Consider the following 27,267-nt stretch of genomic DNA (forward strand, 5'->3'; position numbering starts at 1 on the left):
TTTCCTAACATTCTTTTATTAAAAACCAAAGAGCCAAAGATCGCCCTGATGCTCTTCATTGTTATAAAGCAGACTCTGAAGTATTAAGTGAATTATGTATGAGCAAAGAACTCCAACTGATGCAGAGTTTAAAACTAGGTTTACAGTTTCCTATTTTATTGGCATGGATGTATTTCTAAACTTAAAAACCTTTCTGGCAAGTTATCTCAATTTCTTATGACAAAATTTCTCACAACACACAAATATTTACAACATATACATATTTTTTCATTCTTTTACAACTGGTTCTTAAAAGACAAACAATTCTTAGGTTACCACAGAACAAAAGCTGTGACTTAGTTGTTTTTAATTTGATAAAACTATCATAAGTTAAAGTGAATAGATTTTTCTTTAAATTCCTTGTAGCATTTTACAAGTGCAACAGAAAAATATGAAGAACCAATTTAGGATAGCTGCAGTTCATTGGATAAATGTTGCCCGTCGTAATCACATTATTTCACAGCAAATTCTTGAAAAAATAAGCACCAATCATTCTTGCAAAGAACAATTTTATCTAAAAGTATTGAAAAGTGTTAAATACAAGGTGTTTAATTTACGTAACAAGCAATAAATACACCATATCCAAACTTTATTCTGCATACTGCTACCCTTGTACATATAATGTACTAAAAAGTCAGCAAATTGTCAACACCTTTTCATATTTTTTTTCTCTTTTTTTAAAGAAATCAATTTGACTTCCAACCAACGGTTTGCTACTATAACAAAGGCCACAAACAGTACGTCTGGGACAGCATACAGTGTTAAAACTGACAAACTCCAAGGGGGGAAAACCATCTAGCAAATAAATTGGAAAGCTGTAGATCATTGCTGGTGATGTTAACACATACTAGAAAACCTTAATATGCTGCTACTATGATTTTGTAAATTGTTTAGTCAAATATTGTAAGAGCAAACTAACGCTCCTACTGATCAAAAATAATTCTGTAGCCACACTGTATTCTCATTGTCCTGCATGGAAAGATCTGATGCAATTTCGTAACTTTGCTTGAGCCTTTATTTTACAACAGAGCATTACCTCTAACTTGGAATTGCACATAAGAAGGCTATTAAAAAGTACAATAAAAATCTGCACAAATCAGACTTAAGAAGAGTCAGTATGCTGTACACTTTCTACAATATTACGCTGATAGGTGAATAAAGAAGTGCTGCCACTAAGTTTTTCAGAAAGTTCTTTAGTTGAGGAATATTCAAATGGAATTTTTGTTGGGTTTTCTATTTTTTTTTTTATTATTTTTAAATTTTTTTTAGAAATGACATCCAGGTCAGTTTAAGACCTATAAGCTTATGCATTGAGCCTTAAAGACTGATCTTCTCTCCTCCTGGAAGAAATATCAATATCTATTGAATCCTTGCCAACAATAAGCCTTAATCTCTTCGCTGGAGGAAGAGGAATAAAGTCATCAAATTCATCATCATAGTCATCTTCCTCTTCATCGTCCTCTTCTGATGAAGATTCATCTGCTGTTTCCTCTTCATAGTGACCATAATCATCTACTTCCATTCTTGACTCCAAAAGGGAAAGAGTTTCACTACAACACACACCATTTTCATGAAGGTCCTCTGGGTATGTGCCTCTGTTTTCGTCCTCTCGTTTTAGCTGTATTTTTAATTTTGTTGAACTATTGCCTGATCCTGAGTTAAACCCATTATTTAGCTTTGCTACATATAAATTATTATCTTTTTCATGGTCTTTACTTAATTTTATGCTTATTTTTGAAGAATTCATTCCATCACACTCTTGATCATTTGACTTGCTGCTGCTATCATGGCGCCTACGAAGAGTCAGTTTAGGGATCCCAGAGCTATTTTCAAGGATAAGTTGTGCATCATACCTTGTGATTCGTCTTTTCTTTTTACTTTTTGCAGTTCTAAAGCTGTCTTTTGCTTTAAAATTGTCAGTTGTTACAGAACAGCCACCAGATCCAGGGATACAGTCTTTGAACCCAACAGGTGTGTCCACCACGTTATTCCTCTCTTCGAGTTCTGAATGAGAACTAATTAAATCTGGTACTTCATCCTTCATAGGCATGTTGTGCATAGTATCAGTTTCCTCTGTTTTTGAAGATGGTTTCACAAGCTTTCCTTGTCGAGATTTCTTTTTTGATGCGCCTGCATCACTTTTCTGGCACCGACCCTCTCCTTTATGTGATGGTTCGTGAGCCACATCGTTGTCGTTTAATGCACGAGACTGCTGCTCTGCAATGTCCGATTGTGTTCCAGTCAAGTTACTCTTATAGCTATCCAATGTATTTGGTTCAAGCTTTGTGTCAGAGGTCTCCTTCAAACTCATCCTTGTTCTCATTGACCTCCTCGTGATGTACGTGCAGGGTGCAATATCACCCTGCTCATAAGCACCTTTCACAGAATTCAGTTTATGTTCTCTCGCTGCATGCCTCGTTAAGCATCCGCTAGAGACTGCAACTTTGACTGGTCCCTCCAATTCTTTATCCTTTTTAATGGGCAAGTTTTTATACAAAACTACTTTAGGCTCTTTGAGAACTAAATTTCCCATTTCAAGCTTTCGAGAAGCATTCTTTTGCTCTGGCCTTTTGCACTGATTTCTCAACTTTATCTTTGAAAGTAAAGGCTTTGCAGGCTTTTTCAGTCTCTTTGGTACCCTGGAATTATTTATATGAGTTAGTTTAGATGAGGTAGAGTTTGATGATGCTGGAATTCTTGATATAGACTGTCTGGTTAATGTTCTATTTTTGCTGTTCTTTTTTACGCCGATTGAAGATTTTCTGTTAGCTGAAAAAGAAAAAAGCAGTTTTGTTATGACACTACTTGTATCCTGAATTTCCCACTCCCAAATACTGCAGTTATTTCATTTATTTGGGGAACCTCAAAATAATCCATGAGACAGGATAGACAGTATGTAGTAGGGAATGAGACTGCTTAACTTGCAACTCAACACATGAAAGGAATTGCTAAACAGGCCACAAGTACATCAGCATTTCCAGATACACTTCCCCTTCTCTACCCACAGTATACCAAGCTGTCTTTTTACTGAAATTCTTCTTCTACCAATGAAAAAAAAATCTCTTTGACATTATCCACAGCTTTTGCTGAGTATTATTCCAATAAAATCTGATGGTCAACATGATCTAATATTATCTCCAGGATTTTTTTCATGGAGAAGGAGGAAAAAAAAACCCAAATACTTTTATCTAATGTAATGGTTTCAATTTCAGGTGAAACTACTGCATACTGTGGCAAGCAAAGAAGTTCTGTCTGCTCAGCAGAGGTGCAACTCTAAATACTGGTAATTAGAGATCTTAAAAAGATCTAGGGTCATTTTTTAGGGGTTTTTTCCATTGGTTGGTTGGGTTTTGTGTTTTGTTTCTGTGTTTCATTATTTTAATGTCACAGCCGCAAACAGGAGACAGACAGAACTGCAGTATTTTACATAGCTCCAAATCTGTTTACCAGTTAAATCAAAGTTTAAATTATTTGTATTTTGCCCATACTGAGGTTGGTGGAGGTGGGGAAATCAAATAAATCATACTCCCTACTCCATGGAGAGAAGTTTTGCAGGAAGATTACAAACAAAAATCCTTTCCAGTTTCTTCTTCTGAAATTACTAACTGTGCACTTTCACTGCACAAGAGGTGCCTGAACTATCAATTCTGGATGTGGAAAGGGAAGAGCTGCTCAATTTAAAAGATGTCTAAAGGAAACAACTATTTGTTTAGCAATATCTACTAAGAGTATTTATTTAAAAATTCTTTTCCTAAGAATTCAAACTATGTAAGTTTTCTTTCCTAAACCATACTACTGCCTGTGGTAGTTTACTGTATTTTGAAATACAGAAATTAATGGCAAGACTTTAACTGACGTGTTTATAAATATTTCCCTTTGATATTAAAAAAAAGAAAACAAAAGAACATACCACCTATTGTTCTTCAAACACTTGTGGAAAACCATGAATTTATTGTTTAAATTGCCTTCAGATTCTTGAATAAATTAGTTTTAGTGACTAGTATGTGAGAAGCACCTCAACACTGAGAGGAATTCCATCACTGTGGAAGTTTTCCATGTGTTTGTGAAGCCTTTAGAGACTCCAAGCTCTTCCCCTTACTTACTTGCATTACCTTTTTCCTGAGTGGTATCTGCATCAGTGTTAGAGCTGACAGACTGGCTGTCTGAATTCTTGCTGCTGTCACCCAACTTTTTAAGTCTGTTCAATCGTTTGTCTGTTTCCCTCAGTCCATATTTACTGTTAATCACAGGAGTAGGTGCTGGCAATCCCACTCTTGATTTAAAAGCACCAGTTCCACGTCTACAAATAAAAAGAAGACACAAGGTATTAATAAATCTTCATGTAAACTTAGAGCTTTGTTTCATATACAGTAGTTTGGATCCCAAGTGTGTCTGGATCAATGATACCAATAGCCACAGAACTGGTTAGCATTTTGTGGGCTGTTTTGTCTTCTACCTGTCATCTTGGGTGCCTAAATGCCTCAGCTGGCCAGCAAGAAGAGCAGGATTGATCACCTAGGAAGAGTACATGGACATATGCAGAGAGATGCAAATCTTCCTGGTGATGACTTGTGGAGGCTTGAAAGAAACTGTACTGTGCCAAATCTCCTACTGCTCCAAACATACCCACAGATCTTTAGAACCCACCGTTTTAACATTGCAAATTAACACTCTTTACAGCACAGTTAAAATGAAGACACTTAAATATTAATTTTTTTGTGGTATACAAAGTGACTCTTGCCTCATCAATCTTGAAACAAGCAAAAAATGAGTCCTTACTAATGCCCCCCAAAATAAAATCTTATATATTTGACAGCCTCTGCTACAGCTTTGTAACTGAAAAGCAGATTCCTAAAGTTAGAATTACCCAAACATTAGCTTTAAAAAATAACATTTTCATGTACTTAAAATACAAAAACAAGTTAATGAAAATGTTCAGACACATAAAATTAGTTTGTCCTGAAAAAGAAAGTATGCTCATATTACACTGAAATCAATGATCAAAAGCACTTGAGAAAAACCCCACATCACTCCATGTCTCAAGGGAAGAACAATTCTGGTGCCTATTTATTCAACACTTTACAATCTCCAGGACTGAAGTACTTTTCTACTAGCAGCTCTCAGCTGCACCCTTCACTTGGAATGACAACATCACATGAGCTTGGAGGCCCATGCCAGAGCGTTTTCTCTTTAATTTCAAGATTTGTTAGTGACCAAAGTAGCCAATAAAAATGAAAGTAGGATTATTAAACTATTTGTATGCAGGTGCACTAGGCTACTTCTCAATATGAACAATATTTTGTCCTTTATAAGGTTTTTCTTCCTACAGTTGGATCAAACAGAACAGTGAGTTCTGTGCAGGTCCCCTTGGAACTGAGTGAAGCTCTCTCAGATGATGCTGATCCTCCCTACTCACAGTGAGCAGAAGTTTCAACATGGCAAAAACCAACTATGGAATTCTTTTGACTGATGTGAAGAAACCAGGTTGGGACAGCACATGTGAAAAACAAATATTGAATGATGAACAAAGAGAAGCAAATACTGTCCAAACCAGTAGACATTTACAAATACACAACCCCCAAGTTCTAACAACAATGAGTGAAAAACTACTTTGCCCATTCTCAGCAGAAGAGAACTTCAGGTCCGCAAATAAAACATTAATGGAATTTGCTTTATCAAGCGCAAAGAAGAGCAAAAGTTGGGGATCAGTTCACAATGGTCTTGCAGAAGCTGTAACTGCTTTTCTTTCCAATTCTACTTTATTCAGTACAAGTATTTTTAAGAATCTACACCCCTGTTTTGTTCTGCCTTAGTTTGAGCTAATCTCCAGAACAGAGAATCAACAGATTAAGAGAACACAAGAGTTCTCAGGGATCATCACCATTCTGTAACAGCACAAAAAAACATTATAGTAAACAGATAGGAAGCAATTATTTTGTGTCCAAAAATCTGAGTATTCATAAATAAAGGACTTTCACTTTCACAAAATAGATCATGAATATGCCCAATTCTATTTGAAAGCCATTTACATCCATGCATACCTTTCACAGGTGTAACATTCGCAGTATTCATTGTTTTCTCCAAAAAACCCATCTCCATAGTAACAAGAGATTTCTTCTCCAGGTTCAATATCTCTTAGAGCTTTCACACATGCTGTATCTCTGCCTGTTGATACGAACTGGAGAAGCAGATGACAGGAAGGGGAAAAAAAAGGCTAATCATTAAGGCTGCACAGTATCTGAGTAAGAAATAAAACTAAAACAGTTGGGGAAGAAAAGTTGGAAGGACAAAGAAATAAAAAGTAGGGTACTTTATTTATTTATAATTTCTTGCTTACCTTACAGTTAGGTCTGCAATCTGAAAAAGGTCCAAAAGATAAAGTCAATTAACTGTGGATAAGACCTGAAACATGAATAGTTGTAGATATCTAAAGTAAGGATTCACTTTGACTTCAAAGACTGCAGAATCTCAACTAAATACTGGGAGTTAAGTTAGTACTGCACAAAGCCATACATCAAAAGATTCCTGCTTTTGTATAGCTGCATTTCTGAGCTCTTCCCTATGCCATCACAAATGTCCAGTTTCCCTCCTCTTTAGAGTAAAGAGTTTCATCTTAATTCCTACCTGCTCTTCCTTTGGTACACAAATGCAACACAATCAGCTAAGTTTCTGCAAAAGGTTAAAAAGCCATAAGTTGACCTAATAAAGATGTTACTGCTGACTGAGTTCACAAAGAATTCAAGGTAACCCACAATATGCTCCAGTAATTTAGCTGCTAGTTCCAATGTCTCTTTCAAGGAAGACAGCATTGCTTCCTAGAGCCTTCTCTGAGTTTCACAACTGATCAGCTCTGGCTGGGAAAATCCCAGTATGATTTTGTCCTACATTAATATAGTATGCCAGATTCGGACATTTCTCTCCAAGTTCTTGTGCTGTTTGGCTCATATACAACACTTCTGAATTTCTTATGCTCTTCAACAAGCTTCCTATACTTACTACTCACCATGATTGATAAATGCAGCAGGACCAAGCCATAGTTGTGCACAGTTTTTTCGTGTGGAATACATGACACTGAAGTCATTTTCCCCATGTCTCAGCAGCATGTTTTCTTCCATTTCTGATAGTTCAGCAATACAGCCCACAAGTAATTCTATTTTATCATTTCGTTTCCTTTAATGTAAAAAGAGTAGCAGAAATAAGACTACACGTGCCAAAATTACAAAACAATTTCATGGAAAGAAAAGTTGTTATAGAATCAATTACATCAAATCTGACGTCAGAAACACTTATGACCATTGTTTCTACAATTTCCTGAGGCTGCTTGCAAGAGGTGATTACTTCAGCTTCTGCAATTGTTAAAACCAAAAGCAAGATCTTTTCATTTGTGTACACTCCCTCCCCATCACCACTTGAGAAATTTTGACTTCCTCCAGCTGCTCTAGCTTGTGTTTCCTAAACTTCTTCCTGTGACCAGGAAAACCCAGCATAATGAAAATGCTTAAAGCTCCACGGCTTATTAAATGAGGCCAGCCCACTAGTGACTCTAACAAAGGCAGAAATTCAAGCAAGATGTTCTCCTCACTCATGAGTAGTTCTTCATCGTGAAGTTGGCCCTTGAAATAGAGTGAGGAGGGGGAATGACACCTACAAAAATCAAAAAACCCACGAAGCCTTTGTGTGCAGACAGCCCATGTACCATCATGACTAGAGCAGTGCAGAGGCACTGAATGCTCAGTCTAGTGGGAGCACAGTTTCCATTTTCTTGTGTGGGCATTGTTTCCACTGCTCAGTGGCCATTCCACATTACTCTGACAGAGATGACCATGGAGATACTAAAGGTACATGAAGGACACAAACTAAAAGCAAAGCTTTTTAAGTGCAAATTTTTCCTTTGACAGAGAGCACTGAGAACTCTAATCTCTAGTTTTGATTCTTGACAGGCTTCCAGATATCAGCAGGGTTAAGATGCTGCCCTCCTGTCTTGCTCACTTCTCAGGCTACTCTAAATTTTGAGCTTGAAAAGTTAATCTATTTTCAACACACCTACATGCAAAGCTTCTACCACAAAGAATCAGTCAAGGGATGAACTCAAACAACATCATCAACAACAAAAAAAACCCCAAACAAACATACAAACAAACCCAAAAAACCCCAAAACCCAATCAGTATTTTTTGGGTTGTATCATGATCGTGGAACCCTCAGCTCTGGTCATGAAGAGCTGGAGTCCTCAGCGTATTTAAAGGTTCTACAACACGTGGAGGTTGTGCTGCCACCAGCAGGGTGTCCAGCCACTCAATCCCAGTGTGAACACAACCTCAATTCCTCACCTCAGGTGTGCTGCTATGAACAGGTACTGCCACAAAGCAAAGCTCATACAATTGGTGTCTATATTTGAAGTGACTTTAAAATCTGAATTAAGCCAGAATCTGCTGGTGCTGCCACACACATGCTTATAACAAAACTCAGATGTGCCAAGTGAGATGGGGCACACTAAGATTCCAGCCTTGTGCTTCCAGGAGAGATCTATCTTGCACAATCAAAATATGCAAACAACACTCGTTTAAAAATGGCAAAAAAATAATTTCCCACACAATTATTTGCTGTGTCACAAATCTGCCATAATGTCATGTTTCTCATGGAAGTCTAACAACTCCTGAAAAGAGAAAAACAATTACCTGACTGAAAACAAGATTTAAAAAAAAAGTATAATGAACACTATATGCACAAACCCAAACATACAAAGGACTACCTTCCAGAGGCATAGATCCTGTATTAAGTACTTAGCAAAAACAGAGAGAAAATTCACTTTTCAAGTAACAATACGAAACTATCTATTTCACTGGTTGCAGTTTTAATTTTAAATCACACTTGAAAATATATTTTTATATATTCTTTCAAATAATTGACAGAAACAGAACACAACGGTAAACTGTATCTCTTACCATTCTTTTGTTGCAACGATTTTGGCTCCATTTTGCTCAGAAGAATACCGATTACAAGGCAGTATCTCAAACCCACTGTCAGTTGCAAACATTCGTAAATAAATAAACACCTGCAATGAAAAACCCAGCACTTGTCTGTTACGCATAAAATGAAAGCAGTGAGGAACTTCTTATATAAATAATGAAAGTGAACTGTACAAAAACACACACAAAATGGATACTGGAGCAGGATGCTGTCTGCTGAAATGCATTTCTAGGTTTTATAATGTTTCTATACATTTAAGCCATACATACTATGTTGGTCTTATTTCTTCACAGTGACTTGCAGTAATCCTCACACAGGTATTGAGATTATCCAAAAAGTTTATGAAAATTAAAGATACCTGGACCAAAATTGATCCAACTAGTGAAAATCAATAATTTTTTTCTTAAAATCACTGAATAGCTGCATTCAAGAAATCTGTTCATATCTTTAAGAATGACTGAGACCTAATAATCTCTAGAAATCCATTTTATTGTTTGAAGTTCTGAAAAATGATATTACTTCCACAACAAACCTAGATGCTGAATTCAGGGACTGTTGAATTTTTTTTTAAGTTGAGGTGTGACTGTGTTACTCTAAAAACTACTCTAATAAAGCAGAACTTTTTCTGCCAAATCTTTCTTGCATTACTAGATTTGGTGCATTTCAAAGGAGGCCTCATTCTTTTTGATTGTACCTTGAAACAACAGACTCATTCTTGAAGAAGCAGCTTTTTTTTTTAAGTAAACAGTACTATGATTTTATGGGTATAGCCCCTACACCTGTAACAAATGGGGCATTTTGAGGTAGCAAGGCTATTCCCTTTTCCTTTATCTTCCTTTGTCACCCAGTTTGATCATCACCCAGTTGTAAGTAAGAAAACCCTAAAACAAACTCCAAAACCCCCCCAAAAACAAAAACCCCTAACAAACCACAATACAAACAAATGATGAAGGGGGGAAAAAAACCCTTCCTTTCTATACTCTATTAATGAAGCAATGCAAGTTAACAACGGAGAAAAAAAGAAGGGTGTGTCTAGTTAGGCTTTAAAAATCAAAGGAAGTTTCTCTTCAAAAACAGTAAAACAACATATAACAGAGCACTTGATTGCTTTACTATTGCTAATAGTATACTTAAGAAAATTTTACTTTTTCTTTGCCTTTCAACCATCTGAAAAAGCACATTAATTACAAATACACCTACATGTTCCTTGAATAACCTTTCCTGCATTTTGTTCTTGTTAAGAAAATAGTGCCGGGCCCAGTCACCTGACGTCAAGGACTTGAAGGCTTTTTCTAAGTGCTCATCTTTCTTAAAACGTTCAATCACCTCTTTGAGTTCTTCTTGCCTTCCTTTAATAGGTCGAAATCTGAAATAAAAAAATAAAACTATTCCAGTCCACCATCAGTCATTCTCAATTCTTTCTCAGTTACAGCACACAGCTCTTTTGCTACCCATATAAATATTTAACTCCCTGCATAAAGACACTGACCAACCACTGCCAAACCCAAAGCCTTTTTATACTAATGAATTCACTACATGGGTTTATGTGGATTGCAAACTTAACATGTGCATTCATACAAAATACAGCTCTTAATGGCAACACAAGTGTCTACAAATACTAACACATGGCAGATGCTACATCTGTGGAAGATTAAGGTTCCAAAAGTTAGTGCAATCATAAATTTTTCCCCCCAAACAGGAAATCTTGGGCATGTAAATATGAAAACTAACACCTGTACGTTAGCAGAGAATTCTGCCTTCTTCCCAAAGCTTGACATTTAAGAAAAACTACCCTTCGTATCTTCAGTGAGAAAAAAACCTGCATGACTGCCAGAAGTGGAAGCTCCATTTTTGAGCTGCAAAACCACCAAGAGAAAGCAGCACTTAGATATTTTGCCAAATCCCTATAAATTGCCTTTGACTGAGCACATACCCTTATATGCTCTGCTTTAGGGCAGAGGTGGGGTGTGGGTATTCTTAAATACATGCCACACCCCAGGGGACTCTTTACAAAGATAAAAATTTACCAGGATCATGAGAAACAGTTTTCTGCAGCTCTTTTTACAACTGCAATGTTCTGCTTACAGAGCATATGACAGAAGTGCTAAACAAACTAAGAGTTTTGAGCAAACATGTAAGAGTAAGTCCTGTTACTTTTTGCTGGAAGTGCATTACTATGCTGATTTTATTTCCTCTTACTTACAAATGAAATCTGTATTTCATTACAAAAGTAAACAAGGGGGAAAAGAATTCTTGAAGTTGATGGAAGGAAACCTCAATCAACTTACTCACTGATACCCTGTTTTTTAAACTGCCATATGAACTGGCTTACTGTCACCTTTGAATCCTGAATTTTACAAGTAACTTATTTTAATATGACTACAGAAGATTTGCCTCTTCCATGCAACTTGTATAAAGGAAACAAAAAAGTGTTACCTCCTGATTTTGTTTCACTAAAATACTAAGGGTCTAATCAGAACTAAGTAACAACCATGAGGATTCAGTTTCCTTCCATAGAAGAAAGACTGTATTTATGCACCTGATACAATGAAGACAGATCTCCTAAGCCCAGAATCACTTCCAGCAGGTTTCCAGTGTTCCATGCTACTGCTTTTATAAATCTCTCAAATCTCCATCTGAAACACTTCCTTGTGACATAATAACTAAGCATCCTTTCAGACCTTTTTGAATCCAGCAAAATTTATCAGCATGAACCTGTGGGCTTTCAGAGGACATGGTGAGTAAGGAGAAGACATCAGGTTCAGTTCACTTCTGGCTGGGATATGACATTGAACAAGGCAGCAGGAATCAGTTAAGAAACAGATGCCTGCTTACAACTGTAGCACATACCATGCCATGAAGTTTCAAATCAAGCTCTTTAATAAAGATTATACTTGTATTGTCATCCCAAAAAGCTAACCACCTAACAAGCTGATGAGACCTTATCATGCAAGAAAACTCCCCTAAAACTAGAGATGCCACAATCATTATTTTTGTTCTGCAGCACATCAAAGTCTTCCCCAACTTGCCAGTCACACATACAAGTATCTCTGCTCTCCCAAAACCTGAAAGACTTTGCCCAGATTTGATAGTCATAACTCACAGAGCTTCCTCATGCATGAGTAGAATTTAAAATCACGTAGTGTGAACTGAACTGACTAGCTTCAGAACAGGACCTGCACTCACTTTCAATTTCAACCAGAAACAACTTTCCCAGCAAGGAGCCAACTGCACTTACACTAGGAGAAGTAGAGAGCTCACCAATCTGCACAAACATGTAACAGTAACATGTTGCTTACACCTCTATCTGCAAACATTACACAAGAGAAAAACCTACAGGATTTCCAGTTAGAATTGGTCTTCAGCTATGTCTCTTCTTGCTGGGCTACATGAATAACTGCCCTCTCTGTTACACTGTATTTCACATGTTGAAATACACAATTTTTTAGCTAAGTGACCTGCAGGAGTAAAGATGGGTGGAAAAGCCATCACATTCAAAATTGCATTAGCACCTGAGACAGCAATGTATGTGCTGATAGACATCATCATACTTATTCATCACCAAGAAGCCTGCTCTAGGCTAGCTAAGAAAGCAGGATCCCAACTGAACCACCAGTGTGGGAAAGAAATACAGATAAAAAAAGGAGCGCAGATGCTAAGCTTAACAGTGTCTCAAGACCTAAAGAATCAACATCCTCTATTTTCTAGCAATTCAAAGCAAACCTTACAGCCCCAAGAGCTCATATTTTAGGTGTTTCACAACACATTCTCAGAGGTTGACTCGATGTCTACCTGCCCAGCTACCTCAGGTAGCTTGGGACCTGGCCCCAGCCCCTGAAGGTCACTGGCACACCTCCAGGGGTCACATTCAGCAGGTCTCCCTATGGATCCTTGTCTCATGCACCATACTGCTGGTGGAATTAATTTAAGCCATTAGCAGAAACTTTTGTAATGCCATTCCTGCGAGGTACAATAGTCAGTGTATGCCCAAGACCTTCAAAGGCCAAAAAGATGGCTGGGACCAAGAAAGGGATGAAGAGATGGTAGAAGCCCCAAGACAATGACATGGTCAGATGAATGCTGGACGGCATGGCAGGCATTTCAAACAGGAACTGGGTTTTTCAAAGAACATCACTCTCTGCACCCAGGGGCTCAAAGATTAATACCAAGGACTCTCTGCAGCACCTCTGTCAAAAAGTTGTTCTTACACAGTGACAAGACAGAGATAATGAGAAAAGATAAACAGGAATCCAAACAAGCAAGAAGTATCCACAAGTTCAGGGAAAGATGCTGGAAACCAATATTATGTTTAACATTTCACTCCAAGGGTTCCCAAACATATGAAACAGAATGACACTGCGCACTCTGAGTCTGAGCTGGAGGGCTCTTCAGAGTTCAACAGCACATGTAAGTTGCACTGAGAGCACATGATGTTTATAAGCAAATTCAGAATACTACAGTCCTCATGAAAGCTTTAGTCTTTCACAGGTGTATCTCCATATATACTCTAAAAGGTACCTTCTCATTTGAGACGCTGAAGAAGCTGAGAAACCCCAGAAGTCCAATGCTCCTTAAGAATTTGGGTCTGCTGATAGATACTTCATTTCTCCCAGGAGTATAATTAATTAGTTTATTCATTAGCTTTTTGCAGCCAAAATGCCAATTGATTTTGAGAAGCAACCTTGTATACTACCCTTTGGTGTTACAGGGCTTCCACATTTACTCATGACATTAAAAAAAAACCCCAAAAACCTATACATCTGCTGGAAGAATCTATACACTGTTTCTGAACTCCACCATGAAAACAGCCTAAAAAGGCCCCACAGCTAAATGTATACATATAAAATGAGCCAAAGAAACTGACTTTTAAGTATCAGTAAAACAAGTGACTAGTTCAAAGAAGAGAGATATAAAGAGTACAAGGAAACCAACAGAACAAACTAGCCAACCCAGTTTCTGGAAAAAAAAAAAGGCAATTAAAATCAGAATTGTTTATCCAGACTCTTGGTTTCCTCCTCTGAACAGTACCCTTATTAAATTCCATCATGGAAACTGAACAAGACACATTGCTGTTTGAATCTGCTCACTGACACAGACTCCTTGAGCCACCCTACGAGCAGCTTCACAGGTCAGGTCTCACAGGACATGAGGCCTGCTGCAAGACAGTCAGGTGTTAGAAGTGAGCAAAGACTGAAAACCTCAGCTACGACACGGTCTTTAAATAAATAGTATCAGCCCTTCTTCCTGACAACCTGCAGAACAGAAACTTCTCACACTTCTCTAGAAAATACTTTTTTTTTCCTAGTCAACAAGATCTGATAAAGCTGTGGCCACTGCAGTTTCAAAATCAGATAGAAGAAGATCTCATCCCAATTAAGGGCAAACTGACATGGTCTCAAAAAGGAAGACGTAGGAAAATGGCTTGGGGAAGCAAAGCTCTTTCTCTCTCAAGTTTCTCTTACCTCAGGAGTACTTAAAGACTCTTGGAACTCCAAGGTATAAAGCCAAAGGTCAGTGAGATGCTTGCCTATAAAGGAAGTTAAAGGAGAGTTTCTGGTAAGTTCAGAAGCACAGCACCTCGCTCAGTCTCAGTCACTGAGAGCAGTGAGTTTGAACAAAAAGGATAAATTGATCCTGCAAGAGATCCAGTATGGAACTCCAAACAGCATATCAGTGCATGATAAAGAGTTTTACTTCCAAACCCTCTTTCTTAACTTCTGACTAGGGAACATCAAGAAGAGTGAATTTATCAAAACCATATCAACCCATTAGCCTTTGACCAACTGGCACCTTGTCTGGATGGTATTTCTATTTAAGCAACTCGGGAAAACAGCAAGCTTATGCCCACCTAGTACCAGAGATTGAGCACAAAAGCTGAAACTGCAAGCCTGTTAAGCATTCAGAACAAGAATTGAAAATCATCTATTTAAAATAAGCATAAGCTTACTTAACATAGATTTTGGCTTCCTCCCTGCCCAAGCCTGTAGTGTGAGTATTTTTTCCCCAAAGCTGGTTATACAAGTTATGATCAAGTTGTTCAGCATTTATTGCCAGTGTTTTCATACAGAAAAAAACTAATGTTCTTTAAAGGCCAAATTTCAAAACAGCACTTTTAATGAAAAAAGTAATCCACATTACTAAATTTCTTGAACTGACACTAAATACACACCAGTGTGGTCAAAACTCCAATATAGCTGAGAACAGAAATAAAATTCTCACAATTTAGCAAAGAAGTACTTTTAAAAAATAAATATGGGGAAGACAAGAAACCCCCCAAACCAACAACCTAGCACTGTCCTCTAATCCTGTTCTGCCACTCCACATGGTAAATTTAATTTAGCAGTTAACATGACCACTGGATGCAAGCCATTCCACGTTTTGAAGATGTAACACTTTTTGTTGAAGCTAGAAGTAAAAAACTGTATAAGTAAGGTGATGGGTGTTGGTTTGAGAGGCAGGCCATGGTTGTTTAGTGTGTTTCTTTGGCTGTCATTTTTTTTTTAAATTAAAAACATTTGGGAACAGCAAAACAGTTGGTTCCAATGCAATCACTGTGTGATTTATATACAATGAAGGAAGACAATCAGGAGCAAGGTAAAGGACTTTACTGAATTAAGCTATCAGTGAAAATAATCTAGAAAAAAGTGCAACATCAGATTTTATGCAAAAGTCAAAAACAATTTTGTAAAGTACACAGACACTGAGGTCTGAAGAATGTAAAAGCTTCACTTTGAACCAGGTTACCACTATATAAGAGTTGTGTACCTTGAATCCACTATCTCCACAGCACTACAACATTGAAGCTGAACTGTATGGCCACATAACCTTATTTAGCAGAACCCACATCACTTTTTCAGCCTCCAGACCTTACTCAAGATGAACACTGAACTCTTCAATTATTATACTGAAATGAGCCGAAGAACGCAGGGGAGATTCAGCACAGGCTCCTGCTTTGTGCTTTTTGTCTCTACTGCCTGGTGGTGACTCTAAGAGATGAAAAGTGATGTACCCTCTCAAGTTTGGTCACCTAAGTCAGTGACTGCTCCTGAGGCAGTGTCGAGAGAAGCAGCTTCCTGTACATCATCCCCAAGCACTTAATGTTTCCAATGGAAAACAGAAATTCTGAAGGCTTGGTCCTTTAGTCCCATGTAATCAGACAAAACCACCCACATCACACACCTGCTTGTAACTTCACTAAGAGCAGCAAACAGAGCACAACATATCCGACTTCCTAAACCATTTGCAGATCTGGAGATGCACTGGAAGTGCTCTCAGTATCCCCTAGCATGATGCTGGTGCTTTAGGGAACCAGGAAACAACACTGACTGGTAACAGGAGCACATGATCAGGTTTGAACAGTAACACCTTGGTATGTGAGATAGGATAAAGAGCAGATTAGCCACTAAGGCATGTGACTTCAAGATTCAGTGCTCAGCCTCGGGAAAAGCACCCAAAAATAAGAAATGATAAAACAGGCAAGAACTCACTTGGCATTTTACAAGTGTCAGTTTTAATCTTTAGTGTTTGTAAACTTTCAACCCAGGAAGTTGTAGCTTGCAAAAGGAGTTTTGTTTTTTATCAGAACAAACTAACACAGGCTGATATAACAGGATTTGAAAACAACAAAACCTTTTAGAGCAGTGATACTTGACAAGAACATACTTTCTAAGACATGGGGTTTCTTTTATTAACTGCTAAGCTGCTATTCTGTTGAGATAAGAGCTACAAAACTGATGAAAGAATGACAACTGCAACTGTAAAAAGGGCTGGAAACTCTGAAAACATCCTGCTTTCTCTGGGAAAAAGCGCTTACAGAGAAGACACTCATGCATATAAAAGTACAGACCTGGCTTCCAAGGTAAGGGGAAGAACTTCAGTAAGTGATCATCAACCTGCAATGGGCTGCAAAAATACAAACCTCTTACATGTTTCCAACATAGCACAGCAGAACAGTGGCACAGACACTTTCACAGGGCATCTTCAAACAAATCAGAACAAGGGAACAGGAAATCTTGGCTTGCCACCATAACTGGCTGTTGTATTTTAAGCATACCTCCACACACAAACTATGTAACTAATATGACTCCATGACACTGAAGCAGAAGATGCCCAAACATAAGCTGCAAATCTTCAATTCTACTTCATCATAATATTTGGGTACTAGCACATAGCATTTTGGAAGCAGTAGTTTTTTCACACCTGCTTTCCCCTCACCTTCCCTCAAAGCCATTAAAACAACAGTAAGGAGCACTAGAAAGACTACAGTTTACTTGATGGAAAAAGATAATCTAAGCATCACAGCCACAGTAACAAGCATGTGTCATCACTGCACCAAAAAGATAAACAAGAACTATGCTGATGCCTGGACTTTAATTACTACAACATCAGAAACTTTCTCAATAGGACAGTATGATAGAGGCAGAAGGCGTGCATCTGGTAGGAATTGGAAGCCTCACCTAAGTACTTCCCATAGTGCTCCAAGATTATTAACTACTGTCCCTGAAGACTGTTTCACAAATCTGAGAAAGGAAGAAATACGTGATGGCCTTTGTATAGCTTTTTGGTTCAAAATAGTAATTAAATAAGTATTTTAGTAGATAACCTATCAACATAAAACAACATTCATGAAAGTAGCTTCTCTAGCTATTAAACAATGACTACATGATTTCCACAGCAAAAAGCCTAAGAACTAACAACCTGTGCAAAACCTGCAGACTATCATTCATGCAACAGAACAAAAAAAACCCTTTCAGCATATATTCTTAGCTTGATTTACTGATGAAAATACAAAGACACTTCAAGCGGAACTGTAAGAATATCTACCTGGACTGTGCTACTGTAACCAACAGCAGGGAGGGAAGAGAAAAAACTCCAATATTCTTCTTAAAGGTGGATGTTGCACTCTCCAGCAAAAAGGAAAGATCTCTTTGGGGTAAGTCTTTAAAGTTATTAGGACCACACTGCTTCAATTTCATGTGCAGCTGATGCTTTCAGGCTATACCAACAACTATTTATGTTATATGACAACAGAAATAAATCCAGCAGTCATTTTTGAATCAATCAGTTCATTGCATACATGCAATTTGCTTAACTGATACTATATGAATGTGACTGTGCTGCACAGGTGAACTGTCCTTTAAAAATAGTCACAGCAACAGTTTGAAGGGCTGAGAGTCTGTTTCCCGTGATGTGCTGCCAGGAAACTCCAGCTCTTATTATTGCACTGTGTATTATTGCAATACAAGTCCTTAGAAACTTACAGTTTCTCCATTGTGCTATCAATACAGATCTTACATGCAGACAAGCTTAAGAGAGATCTATAGAACACAGTTATCATCAGTGATACATCTGTAACAGAGGGAGAAGCACAAACAGCTAAACCCTGAGACCACACAGAATGCACAATCAAAGCATTCACACGGATGCGTAACAGTGCAAAAGTAGGGGCAACTCTGGTAAGCAAGTTTCCAGCTGGCACACTCATTGATCTCATCCATACAGACACATCTGAGGAGCCATCCCTTCAGCAGGGGTCTGCCAGAACTTCAGATCGAGTAGCACCAACACTGAACTGCTCACGAGCTACATCTTTCTTCCGTTGTTTAAGAGTAAGGAAGGAAAAATAAAGCATCCAGCACATGGAATAAACAGAAAAGTTACCAACCACTGGCTTCTGCCTTTGAATACTTTCAAATGACTACTGGTTTCAAACTTACAATTAGTTTACTGTTGAAGCTAGAAAACGGTGCCTATTACCAACCAGTTCTACAGCACAAATACACAAAACTAATGGAAAGCCCTATGATGGAGCACTGTGAGAGGCTGCATTTGTAGTGCTGAGTTCCAGACCCACATGCAACACCATTTTAAAGGCAGAAGCTACTCACAAATTTGCGTTCTTTCACTTTCTTAAAACATGCACAAAATTCCACGGTTTTGCTGATTTACATCAACTAAGAAGATGAATTCTTTTCTATAAAAATAAAGACAAGTTACCTAGTATTCATTTTGTGTGTCTGAAAACCTAAATAGGGATCAAGAACCAAACTAGTTGCTAAGTCATCATTTTCACAGAGTTCCTTGGCAGACATTCCAGAGGAAGGCACATAACGACTTTGTCCCTCAAATCCTGAAGCACCGCTACCTGCAAATAAGAGAGCACAAATTAGATATCACTTAAGGGTTGTTATAGAGCCCAGCTACATTTGGGGACAGACAGACACACAGGCTTGAGGCAAAAAATACAGAACAGTTGAGCAAGACAACAAAGTACTTGGAGAAGCAGAATAAAGGACTGTAAAGGACATCTGAATAAAGGACTAATTTGCATTTAATCCTCCATCCCAGACCAATAGCAAAATAAGAATCCATATTACTTAAAACCTTCTATAAGGTTTTAAAGAGAATTGCTGCAGAATGGCTAATGATGTGACTTGATTAAAAAATGGGGTTTACTTCTACAAGTGTATTCACTGAAAGCTGGGCAAGGACTTCAAAAGATGTTATCCACTTCAAATCATACTAGTTGTCACTTAGTGCCAATCATGCATTTTATAATTACAACAGTTCAAAATTAATTTACACCCAGTTATTCTTACTTGACTTTTAAAGTGATCTGAAGAAATCTATATTCCTGAAGGGAGTTAACATATCCAGAAAACACATAATAACTAATATTTTTATGTTAGCTCCATGCTGACTGCAGATCTCCCTCATAAGTTAGGTGAGACCGAAGCCTGGCTGGCACACTAGGAAGGGAATCATAGCACTAAGCAGCAGAAACATGTACATACATCTGCTTGATCTTCTCTCAACTCCATTTTTGCCCGTCTTTGGATTCTCCTTTCCTGCATGCTGCAATTTGGTCTGTGTGTGGTCATTAGACGACTTGCTTCCACTTCTCCGGCCATTCACTACCATGTTCTTGGATTCTCCCAGCCACTTCATACCCACAGACAATCTGACTCAGTTGCATTTAGTCACTTTTCAAAAGGCGTGGAGAAGTGGATGAATAAATTCAGTTCCAATTCCTACTGGAAGCAAAACAAACATGATTAGAACTTACTGGGAAACTGTTTTCAAGACACAGAGTTAAAAAAATAGTAATAATACCCCAACAATAATAATAGTAGTAGTAAAAGAAAACTGAAACACACCCTCACCCCCCAAAGAGAAAGTGGGGAAAGGTGGGAGAAAAGATGGCAATCTGCATTTGCATCAGGAAGAAAGAAAAGCCATTCATTAGCATCAGTACACAGAACTGTGAACAGGTGAAGGACCGTCCTACAGCTTACAATGGCACCTGGCAGCAAGGACAGAATCCTGGAGCTGATCAATTGCTAATGGCAGCTCATTTTTAAGCTGCCATTAGCAATGGACTATCCCCACAGATATACCTGTACAAGCATACGTACACATGGGTTTACATGCCACAGCTACGTGACTCCAGACCCAGAGGATTTTCAAATACACATCCAATAAAGATTCTATCTCCTAATTCATAAAACTCATAACCTACTGGGTACTCTACAGCAAAGACCATTTCACATGCATCCTCCAAGAACTAAAGATGAGCACAGTTTAGAAGAAAGGAAAAAACCCAACCAGAAAATAAACATTTTTGGAATGGGGTTAGGCGAAAGATGTTACATCTTTATTCAAAAATCAGAGCTCAAGAAACCCTCAATGATGACCTAGAGAACCCAGGCTACTATTCTTACTATTCCATTTTACAAAACAAACCAGTCACAACACACCCGGTTCAACGTGCCAATACTAAGTGGGGTCACAAGCAGAGTTGCAATTTTACAGTTCATAAATGTCTAGCAAAGCACATGCTAGTTTTTGCCTGTCGTCTCAATGTCTTTTACATAAATAATTATAAGAAAGCTAATAATGTTTTTGTACACAGTTGTGTCTCACTGTGTATAACTTGCAGGAAAAGATCTGATTTACAAAATTATTTTACAATTGCACTTACACATTAGTAATTGATTCTCTTGATTTTAATTCACCCTTCTCCCTACTTCTTCCTCACAAAGAAATAAATTGTGCCTTTTCACTTTACTGCAATTATATAAAAAAGCACTGCTCTGCTCACAGCTGGTAACAGGCCATTGCAACACACATTTCAATCTGATGGAAGAAACGGAGCAACAAACTAAGAGATGTTAGAAATACTGTCTTGTGTAGAAATTCTGCTTTTTATCAGGTAAGAGCAGTAAATGACTAGATTTCTGTTAGCCACTTATGTGATCCAGCTACCTAAAGAAATGTTTATGGCCAGATGATTTGTAATTAAGTTATTTACAAAGATGCAGAAGATTGAGGCAATTAAGGAAACACAGTAAAGACTCTGTTGTATATTAACAGACACATTGGCTCAAGCATCTTACCAGAACATATCACCCAGAAATGGACAGGTTTTAGAACCTTTTACAAATTGATAAAGAAGGGCAGTAAAGACTATCAACAAAGTGTAACAGAATCACACTGAGCAAAAACTGGCTCAGTTACTGCATCAATATCAAGAAAAAGAATTGAAATAGTTTCAGTGGACAAAGAATTTTCTTGCTCCCAGTAATAGAAGGGATTTTCTTTAACCTCAAGATTAATTCTATTCATTCAACTATAGGTAGACCTAGCTCTTTTACAAAGTACCACCAAAACACCCTTGGACAGGCTTTTTTTTTATTTCACAGAGCTCGCTGATAACATACACATGTAAGTTTATCATAACATACATCTGAAAAAAAAAACAACCCAACAGAACTTCAAAAACAACCAAACAACACCCTTAAACTTCCTTGTTAAGCATCCCACCTGTCAGAAGAGCAACTCTGTGAAGCTCTGCCACTGACTGACTGATGTCAACTCTCAAACTTCTCTTTTCTTACATCTCAAACTATTAATTTTACAGGTCTATATACTCTAATTAACCCCCATTCTGCCATGCTTTTGTAACATTGGTAATGAAAAGCGTTAGAACAGAAACTACATTAAAGACCTGCACGAAACTCAGTCTCGGTGTCTTTGTACACTAGGACTGAACTCCACACTGTGCTGGTTACAGCCCAAAAGCAGGACAGGGGAATGAAACTCCCATGAAGTCAGTGTGGGTGAATGCTGTATTGCATCCAGCAGTGTGGGGGAAATGCTTACTGTGGTACTTTCTGACAGTCCCCAGGTGCAGCAGCCACAGTGGGCTGAAGGAAAGGCGTTCTCTGCATGGAGAGAGTTCTCTGCACCTCTCACAAGGGCCCTCTGGGCAGGGTGAGTACTGCCTGTGCTCACTCACTTCTGCTTAACCAGGAACAGCAAAGACAAGGAAGGGACCACTGCAAAGGTAAGCAGCAACGTGGCCACAGAATGATACTCAAACTGTACTAAACATTAGGAAAACCACTTTGTTCTGCTCCAAAAGAGATTGATATAGACAGCAACACAAGTCCTCCTCAAACAAAATCAGGCCATTTAGTGATGCATAGCAAAATTCTGGTTTAAAAAATCATTATTAGTTTGGGCTCATCAGCCTAATGAGCAAGAAAACCTCTGTCTCAATCTACTGCTGCCTCTATTTTCTAATATCAGCCAAATGACAAACTTGAAGACTGCAAGTGTGCTTCTTCAGCCACTATTCAATGGGACAAGAGGCAGTGGGCAGAAAGAGATGCACAGAAGTTCCACCTGAATACAAGGAGGAACATCTTTACTGTGCAGCTGAACAAGCACTGGAACAGGCTGCCCAGAGAGGGTGTGGAGTCTCCCTCACTGGAGGTATCCAGGATCCATTTGGACACAGCTCTGTGCCATGTGCTCTGGGATGGCCCAGCCTGAGCAGGGAGTTGGGCCAGAGGACCCACTGAGGTCCCTTCCAGCCTGACCCATTCTGTGACTCTGTGATTCCTTCTCCCAGTACCCAAAACCACCTTTCCAGACATGATACCAAAAGCCAGAAACAACAGCAAGGATTCCTTTCCCCATGAATATCTCAGCTGCTAATGCCAACAGAAAACCTGAAAGGAAGGAAGAGATGCACCACTAACCACCACCATGTGGTACTTATATCTTCTGACGTGATTTGTTCTCACTGCTTTCTACATCAGATTCATACTGACAAGTCCTTTAGGAACTGAGGGAGAAAAGGGAGATGAACACTATTTTCCCATTCAAGAAAACACTCAAATATACTTACACCACCACATACTGTTGCTACAGAGCTCTGCCATCAAAACCTAACACCGCACCTGGACCACTTAGGACTTCAGGTTTACTATGACCGTGAAGTTTACCAGCACAATTAGAGCTTCCAAGGGACCTTTGGCATTTCAATATAAATGACCACAATGCTGCTTTAACCCTTTATTAATAACACCACTACTCTTTAAATCACACTGCCTTTAGCAATTGTATTATGCTAGTTTGACAGGCACATTTCCTCAAATGCCAAAATATAGCTCAATTGCATTTGGTACCTCTCACTGAGGTATCTGGCATTTCATTGCAACAGTACCCTTAAAAATGAAAACTGAAGCACAAACACAATTAATACAGACAGACAACAGACCTTCTTTAAAATACAGCTTATGGATTTTTTAAAAAATTATTTTTAAGAACTCAAACACCTACAGTTTGGCTTGCTTGTCTTTTTTTTTTAATTAACAATAGCTGCAAGAGAGTTTTCCTCAACAAGACAGTGACCTAAAGCAAATATAAGAAACACACACACAAAAAACAAAACCAAAAAACCAAAACCAAAACCAAACAACCCAGCCTCAGCTCTTCTGGACAAATCAGAGGTATCAAGAGAAAAGATAAAGGTTTCAATATTGGTAACCCTACAAAAAGTAAACAGACCTTGGAATTTGGGAAGCAGAGCAAAACTGTGCAACTAGTTTTCCTATGGGATCACCAGAATAAAAATGACTGATCAAAATCAAAGCTGAAGGAAAACTTGCACAGCTTTAAGGAGCTATTCAGAACAATCTCAAGTCTTGTTGAGAAGACCTGAGAGTACTGAAACCAGATCCCCAGAAAAAGTTTTTGAGTGGCTCTCTTCAGCTCATTAGTGCTGAGAATAAGATCAGTGCAGAACTGGACATGTATTAATAATGGCAGAGGGAGTCTGTAAGACTGTGTCAAAACTGACTCAGGTCAGTCCAGGCTGTTGCAGAACTGCAGCCCCAGGATGCAGGTTTGGGAGAGCACACCTGGATCCAAAACTGACCCAAACCCAGGCTCCAGTCTCCCACCAATAGCTTGGCCTGTACATTCATTCCCCTTTTTTTCTTGTGCAGCCACACGATTTTTGTGTGTCAATTTGGATACTAATCCAAGCACAGCACAGGCACAGCAGCAATCCAGTACCAGCACAAAATGAGTGACAAAGAGCAAATGACACTTGAGCAGCTCCTGCCCCTCCTCCTCTGCTCTGCCATGTCCTCCACGGGGTGCTCTCTCAGGGTGGGGCTGAGCACAGCTCCCCAAAGCCTGTGTGATTCCCTCAAGTCACTGCAACGACTCCAGCGTTCAGCACTCACAGAGACAATATAAAAGCTCAGCTGCTTCCAGGAGAGGGAGAACCTCCTTCCTCCCACTTGCCAATTCACACAAACACTTCCACCAATGCCAGCACTCCGTGGACTTCTCCATGACCCAGATTAGCTCTGTGTGTGTGCAGCTATGTGACTTACACAGGTTCAGGCTCAGTTCGGGGCAGCCCCACCATGGCTGGGTCAAACAGTTCAATGAAGGCTCCAAACCAGCGTAACTCCAAAAGGAGCACTGCTGCTCCCCCAGCTGCTTGTGCCCTCTTCCATGCCATCCCCGCTCTGTGCCAGTGAAACAAATGCAGAGCCAAGTGACCTGAATGATTCAGTCACTGAATCAGGGGAGTCACCAGACAAATCTGAACCTGGCAGGCTTGAACCAAGAGTGGATGTTATGGGGCAGAGGGAGCACACAAGGTCAGGGAAGTGGTCAGGAGTACTTCAGCTGAGACTTCTTTGCATCCTCAAACCACAGCTCTGTTTTGGCACAAGAGTATCGCACCTGACACTTACTATGCTGACTTGGGCAACAGTCTGTTGCCTGAAAGCATGTGCCGTTTGCAGGGAAGAGCATGCTGGGAAATGTAGTCCTGGAATAGGACAGTGCTAACAGAGCAAAAAAAGCATTCAAGAGCCTAATCAGTCCTGTTACTGAGTATACAAGGATACATCATCCCACTCATTCATTTAAATGCAATACATTAAGCAAGTGCTTTAAATAAGTCTGAATTTCCAGTTTGTGAGCTCCAGTGAGCATAAAGCAGAGATGTCTGTGTCTATCTGGTCCTAATAAGAAAACATCCTGATAAAGAAACAATAACATCCAACTTTTCAACCAAGTAAGTCTTGATTTCCTCCCATATTGTTACTTGCAAGGAAGAAAGCAAAGAACTGAACAGTTCAGTATTAATGAAAATTGAAGCAGCTGCATCCGTAGTTATAGTGGTCAGATTATGGAAACAAGGCATGGCTCTATGAGAACTTATCCTACAATTTTAACCTCATTGATAAAAACCTGCCAGTGTGTATTTATAGTTACACTATTAAACACTGATCATATTGCCGTCTCATATCACACAATCAATTAGGCTGGGAAAGACCTCTGAGATCATCGAGTCCAATCTGTGAGTGAACACCACCCTTTCAACTAGACCATGGCACTAATTGCCACGTCCAATCTTTCCTTAAACACCTCCAGGGACGGTGACTCCGCCACCTCGCTGAGCAGCCCATTCCAATGTCTAATCACCCCTTCTGTGAAGAAATTCTTCTTGATGTCCAAGCTAAACCTCCCCCGGCACAACTTAAGACTGTCGTCTTGTCCTGAGACATGTTTCTCAGCACTGAATTTAACGCACCAGAAAACTCCACAAAGTTCTACACTTCAGTTTCTCACACTGCCTGGACACACCCTGACAAAACACCACGCACTCTCCCTCTCACTCACCGGTTTTCGCGATTCCGAGAATAACGTCTTAAAGGTAACTTCCCTTTAAAGTTTCAGATACAGATACTGGGTAAATACGTGCCTTTTACTCCTTCCCTAATGGCACGTATCATCCGATAAAAATCCACAAAAAACAACCCCCACCAAAAAAACATACCATAAAACCCCCAAGGCAATTAGTCTGGCCGTTCCATCAAACCGCGGCAAGATCGAGAGGGTCACTAAAGCCATCAACCCAGAGGCAGAGCTACTGGAACGGGCAGACACTCCCGGCCCGGAGCGCAGGGCCGGCCCGGCGGCAAGGGGAGCGGGACCGGCTCCGGCCCGGGCGGCGCCGCCCCCGCGCCCGCTGCTGCCCCCTGGCGTTCTCCGCGCGCCGGCGCCGCCGCGCGCCCCGGCCCCGCGCGGCCCCCACCGCCCCCGGCCCCGGGGCCCGGCCCCGCCCGCGGCCGCCCCTCCGCCCGCGGGTCCCCGCTGCGCCCGCCGCTGTCAGCGCCCCGACGGCCGCCCCCGCCCGGCCCGCGGCGGCCCCGCACGCTGCCGGACCCCGGGCGCGGTTCCTCACGGCCCCCCCGCGCTCAGGGGCGCAGCCCTCTCACGGCCCCGGCGCCTCCCCTGCCCCACAGAGCACACACAGACCCTCCCCAGAGACCCAAACTCACCGCCCCGCGCTGGGGTCCCCCGCCGCCGGCGCTGCCCCCGCTGCCACCGGGGGAAAATGAATCATCAAAGGCAAGGGTGCGGGGGGGGGGGGGAGGGGGAAGGGAGGAAGCTGAAGGGGGGAAAGTGAAGACCGAGCCAGGGAGGGGTGGAGTGGGGAGAAAAACTAAGGAAGAGGGGAGAAAAAAAAAAAGCGGCGATAGTGATAAAAAATAATTCCAAGTGGGGGGAGGAAAAAAAATGGCGGATTAAAATCCAAGATGGCGGCGCCGAGGGGCGAGCGGCGCAGGGGGGAGGCGGCGGGGAGAGCCGCCTGGAGATCCCTCCGCCGCGCCCCGCGAGAAAGAGTCCCCCGGGCTCCCCCGCAGAGACCCCGCGGGGTGGCGGCGCGGACCGGCCGCCGCTTCCTCGTCCTTCTCCTCTTTCCCTGCGGGGAGCCCTCGTTCCGCCGCCCTGCCGAGCCAGGCGAGCGCCGCGCTGGCCGCCGCGCCCCGAAGTTTCTTCTTGTTCCTCCCGGCGGAGCCCGCGACCTCCTCGCCCCGTCCGGGGAGACGCCGAGTGCCCCTGCGCTCCCGGCGGCGGAGGGACACCGCGGACACCCGCCG

The 27,267-nt window shown here is 40.4% G+C and overlaps 1 protein-coding gene across 5 annotated transcripts; it reads right to left on the reverse strand.

The window, feature by feature from the left end:
- KMT5B (lysine methyltransferase 5B) lies at window positions 1-27,267 on the reverse strand. Of its 5 annotated transcripts, none has more exons than XM_059473665.1 (10): window positions 26,665-27,267; window positions 19,801-20,037; window positions 19,004-19,151; window positions 10,208-10,373; window positions 8,983-9,092; window positions 7,043-7,209; window positions 6,377-6,396; window positions 6,081-6,217; window positions 4,152-4,339; window positions 1-2,808 (listed from the first exon to the last, which is right to left on the reverse strand). In XM_059473665.1, exons 2-10 carry the CDS (start codon window positions 19,952-19,954, stop codon window positions 1,343-1,345), a joined length of 2,556 nt encoding a protein of 851 aa, XP_059329648.1. In that variant the 5' UTR covers window positions 19,955-20,037; window positions 26,665-27,267; the 3' UTR covers window positions 1-1,342. The 5 variants fall into 5 exon arrangements, with proteins under 5 accessions (XP_059329648.1, XP_059329644.1, XP_059329645.1 ...); XM_059473661.1 differs by having other exon boundaries at window positions 4,143-4,339; XM_059473662.1 differs by having other exon boundaries at window positions 4,143-4,339; window positions 19,801-20,040.

Source organism: Ammospiza nelsoni, chromosome 6 (assembly GCF_027579445.1).
Source record: "Ammospiza nelsoni isolate bAmmNel1 chromosome 6, bAmmNel1.pri, whole genome shotgun sequence".
NCBI classification, from domain to species: domain Eukaryota; kingdom Metazoa; phylum Chordata; class Aves; order Passeriformes; family Passerellidae; genus Ammospiza; species Ammospiza nelsoni.

Bases quoted from the DNA above. Each gene is read 5' to 3' on its own strand.
- KMT5B (XM_059473661.1), bottom strand. From the start codon at position 19,954: ATGAAGTGGCTGGGAGAATCCAAGAACATGGTAGTGAATGGCCGGAGA. The intron at 10,374-19,003 runs GTAACTTGTCTT...TTTTTATTTCAG, and splicing joins ACACACAAAATGAATACTAG to ATTTCGACCTATTAAAGGAA. The intron at 6,397-7,042 runs GTGAGTAGTAAG...GACCTTTTTCAG, and splicing joins TGCTGCATTTATCAATCATG to ATTGCAGACCTAACTGTAAG.